The 4,533-nt window shown below is 57.1% G+C and overlaps 1 protein-coding gene across 1 annotated transcript; it reads left to right on the top strand.

Moving 5' to 3' along the window:
- The first annotated feature begins 580 nt into the window (after nt 1-580).
- On the top strand, nt 581-2,002 carry LOC146005771 (uncharacterized). The gene has a single exon (XM_083145196.1). It carries the CDS (start codon nt 581-583, stop codon nt 2,000-2,002), a length of 1,422 nt encoding a protein of 473 aa, XP_083001322.1.
- The last annotated feature ends 2,531 nt before the right edge of the window (nt 2,003-4,533 follow it).

Here is a 4,533-nt window from a genome sequence, read left to right as displayed (position 1 = left end):
GTCCTTCTCAGGGCTACCGCTGCTGGCCGAAAGAGCGAAGACGTCAAGACTGCGAGGAGGAGAAGACATCGCTGAAGAGGGAGAAGCCGGAGAAGACTGAGGGTCAGACTTGCTCTGCTCTGCCCTCCGAAGCGACCGCCTGCCCCTCCGCCTCTCGACGCCGAGGAAGAAGCTCCGCCCCCGACTGCGAGGAGGAGAAGAGGATTTCGCCTGAGGAGGGAGACAACGCACCCTAGCCACCTGGGAGAGGCAGACTTGTTTGCTCTGCCCTCTCGAAGCCTTGCAGCACTCCCGAGCTGCCTAGGAGGGTCAGACTTTTCTGCTCTGCCCTCTGAAGCCTCCACCGCTCAGGAGCCGCCGCCGAGGGTCAGACTTTCTGCTCTGCCCTCCGAAGCTCTGCAACGCTCCCCAGCCTCCGTGGAGGGTTAGACTTGCTTTGCTCTGCCCTCTGAAGCCGTGCATCGCTCTCTAGCCACCTTGGAGGGTTAGACTTGTGTTGCTCTGCCCTCTGAAGAGATCTCCTCCTTCCCCTCCTGCCGGGGTCCCGGAAAAGACCCTTTTGCCCCGAGAAGCCGGAAGGATGGCCACAGCCTCCGCTCCAGCCCCCCTCGCCGGGAAGAAGGGCAAGTCCCCGGCCGAAACCCCAGCAAATGTGGCCGGCCCCAGCTCCTGCCCCCCTTCAGGGACACCACCAGCGGTGCCCGCCAGGGATGGCTCCAAGACTACCCCAGCCCTGGAACCCTGGATGAGGCAAACCGTGGTGATGAAGCTGAAGGAGGTGGACGGACAGGTGCCGGACCTTTCGCTGGTGCAATTCGGCAAGATGATGGTCCTGGACCAAGGATTCTCGGCCCCCGAAGTCCTCAGCACCCAGACCTTCATCAAGGGGATCTTTTATGTCACCTTCGCCACCATTGCCATCTGCAAGAGGTATTGGGAGGCGGTGAAAGCGGCGAAGCCTGATTCCCCTCTCTCTCGCTTTGTGGGCAACTGCCCTATTCAAAGGGAGGAGAGGCGGTTGACGGTTTCAATGCGAAGTCCACATGTGCCTGCCAAAGACATCGTCACATTCCTGAACAGATCCTGCACGGTCATCAGGGACCCCACAAGGGTCCTGCTGAGCAACGGGCTCTGGGACGTAAAGTGGTCGGTGGTGGTCAGGCTCCACAAGGACACTTCGTGCCCAGACGGAGTCAAGCACCTCAAACAGTGCTTCTCCCTGGGGGGAACCGCTGGACTCATCTACTACGCGGATCAACCACGCACCTGTCGAAAGTGCAGTGGGAAAGACCACGTGGGAAGAGAGTGCAAGGTCTCGGCATGCAAGTTCTGTCACGTGGCCGGCCACGAGACAAAGGACTGCCCCACGAAGCTCGTCTGCAACCTGTGCGGCAAAGGAGACCACCTCTACAAGGCATGCCCTGACAGAGCGAGGTCCTACGCCGCAGCAGTGAAGGGAGTTACCCCCATGGTGCCTCCCCAGCCGGTACAGAAGCAGCCAAAGCCGAAGCAGCAGAGACAAGGTGGTAAGAAACCCCCCTCTGCCCCTGTCATCCCCACCCCTCCTCCCCTACCTCCCTCTGTGACAGCACCCCCCTCCACTGCTGCTCACCCCCCTCCCTCACCCTCCCGACCTCTTGCCCAACCCACCCCTCTTCCCTCCGCCCCTCTCCTCTCCGAGGAGGAGTTTCCACCCCTTGCCTCTGCAGGTCCGACCACGCTGAGATGGAAGAGGAAGGTGTTAGAGAGCCCCGCTGCCGACCCGGAATCTTCCAAAAAGGCAGCAGTTGAGTTGGTGGAACCACCCCAGCCCGCCCCCACCCTCGAGGAGGAGATGGCGGCCTTGGTGGAATGTTACGACGAGTTGGGGACAACTGAACTCGTCTGCGACAGCGACATCGACCAGCTGCTTGGCATTACGGAACCAACCCATGAAGGAGATCCAGCTGCAGAGCCGGACGCTGCGCCCCCCGATGGGAGTGGTAACGTAAACGTATCGTAACCTAACCTGCCCTTTCTCTTAACAGATGGTAGCTTTTAATATTCTTACCATTAATGTGAGGAGCATTAAGGATAAGGCTAGGAGACAGTCTGTTTTTACTCTCCTTGACTTTCAGAAATGTGATGTATACATGTTGCAGGAATGCTCTCTCCCTTTCTCCAGGTCCTACAAGCACCTGGCCCGGCAGTGGTCCCATGGCCCGTCCTACTGGTCCGGTGGAGGTGAGTGTAAGTCTGCAGGGGTAGCTATTCTGATCAGGGGGAGCTTCTTCACGCTGGATTCTGTTCAGGAGCTCGTCTGCGGCAGGTTACTTGTCGTAGACGGCTCCTGGGCAGGGGAGCCTATCAGGCTTATCTGCGTGTACACTTCACCTTTCAAGAATGAGCGTTTGGAATTATTCCAGACCCTGCGGACCCAGCTCGCCACCACCAGGGCTGTAGTGATGGCTGGAGACTTCAACTGCCCGATCGAAGGGGATGGACGAAGCACCTGCAACTCCGCGAAGCTGGACATCACGTCAAATCTGCTCCGGGAAATGGTAGCCGAAGCGTCACTGCGGGACGCTGTGGGCTCCATGGGGGCCGGCTCCGTGAATTTCACGTGGAGCCGCCCCGATGGCTCTGTGCGTTCCCGCATTGACTTTGTGTTCACCTCCCGGGCAGTGCAGCAGGTTAGGCATTCTATGGTTCCCTGCTTCTTCTCTGACCACAGGGCCATTCTCTTCCAAGGTATCCTGGGCCATGGTTTTCCATCTGGCCCAGGCTCCTGGAAGTTGAACTGTGCACTGCTGGAAAAGGAGGAGGTATTGGCTGAACTTAAGGATGCCTACATCACATGGAAAAATGACAAATGCTATTTTGACTGCATGTCTGACTGGTGGGAATATGCCAAATCTAACATCCGCAGTTTCTTTCAGGTCAAAGGGCGTATCCAGGCATGCGACCGTAAGAGGAACCTCAGAAATCTGCAGCGTGAGCTCCAGTCCCTGGTGGACCTCCAGCGGTGCGGCTGGGACGTGAAGGACGACCTGGATGAGACCAAAAAGAGCCTGAAAAGGCACTTTGAGGAGGAGTCCAGACGTATCGTCTTCCGTTCCAAGGTGGAGAATCTGGAGAAGGGTGAGAAGTGCTCTTCTTTCTTTTTCAGGAAACTCCACTCTGGCCACACGCCCCTGACCGAGCTGCGAGATGAGAATGGCATTACCAGACAGGGGAAGGAGGGCTTGATGAAGGTCGTCCGCGACTACTACAGCGACCTCTACTCCCCTAAGACGACTGACAACGACATGGCCGACAAGTTCCTGTCAGGTATCACTAACCCTATTGATCCTGCAGGCAGATCGGCGCTGGATGCTCCCCTGACACTGGAGGAGGTATTCTCTGCCACCAAATCCTTTAGGCAAGGCAGGACTCCAGGTAACGATGGTCTCCCAGCTGAGCTCTATGTAGCGCTGTGGGATCTAATCGGCCCGGACCTGCTCGAGCTGTATGAGGAGATGGTGGTGGAGGGAAAAATGCCTCCTTCGCTGAGGGAAGGGATGATCACGATCTTGTATAAGCGGAAGGGGGAGAGATGTGAGCTGAAAAATTGGAGGCCCATCTCTCTTCTGAACGTGGACTACAAGATCCTCGCCAAGGTACTGGCCAATTGGCTGAATGCTGTCATCGGACAGATTGTTCATCCGGATCAGACCTGTGGTATACCTGGCCGCAGGATCGCAGACAGCCTTGCCCTCCTCAGGGACACGGTCCATTACGTGAAAGATCGTAATGTGCGCACAGCCCTGATCAGTCTTGATCAGGAAAAGGCCTTTGACCGTGTCTCTCACGAGCTGATGGGTAAGGTGCTGCGAAAATTTGGTCTTGGTGAATTGTTTTGTTCGTATGTTAACCTTATGTACCTTGATATCCACAGCACGGTGTTGGTGAACGGCTGGAAGACTGACCCCTTTCCGGTTCTCTCTGGGGTCAGACAAGGCTGCCCTCTTTCACCTCTTCTTTTTGTTTGTGTTATAGAGCTCCTGGCCCTATCCATCAGACAGAATCCAGAGATCAGAGGGATCACCGCACCAGGTCCAGACCACCCAGTGGCCAAGTGCTCTCTGTACATGGACGACGTCACTGTCTTCTGCGCGGATCATCGCTCGGTGGCAGCACTCGTCCAGACCTGTGAGGACTCCGGCCGTGCTTCGGGGGCAAAAGTCAACTGCGGGAAGTCAGAGGCCATGCTCTTCGGAAACTGGCACCTGTCATCCTCGGCTCCTTTCCCATTTACCGTCAAACCGGACCTCATCAAAATTCTGGGTGTCTGGTTCGGTGATGATGGAGCCGCCCGGAAGTGCTGGGATGAGAAACTTGCAACAGTGAGACAGAAAATTGGACTGTGGAGCCTCAGAGACCTTTCCATCGAAGGGAAAGCCCTTGTGCTGCGGAACGAGATCCTTCCCGTCCTGCAGTACACAGCCCAGGCCTGGCCGCCGCCCACTGCGGTCTGCAAGGCCATTACCCAGGCCACTTTCCACTTCATCTGGG

The sequence above is a fragment of the Crinia signifera genome, chromosome 5, assembly GCF_055691185.1.
Source record: "Crinia signifera chromosome 5, ASM5569118v1, whole genome shotgun sequence".
In the NCBI taxonomy this organism is placed as follows: Eukaryota; Metazoa; Chordata; class Amphibia; order Anura; family Myobatrachidae; genus Crinia; species Crinia signifera.
Note: the sequence above shows the minus strand (reverse complement) of the source record. Positions and strands in the feature narration are given on the sequence as shown.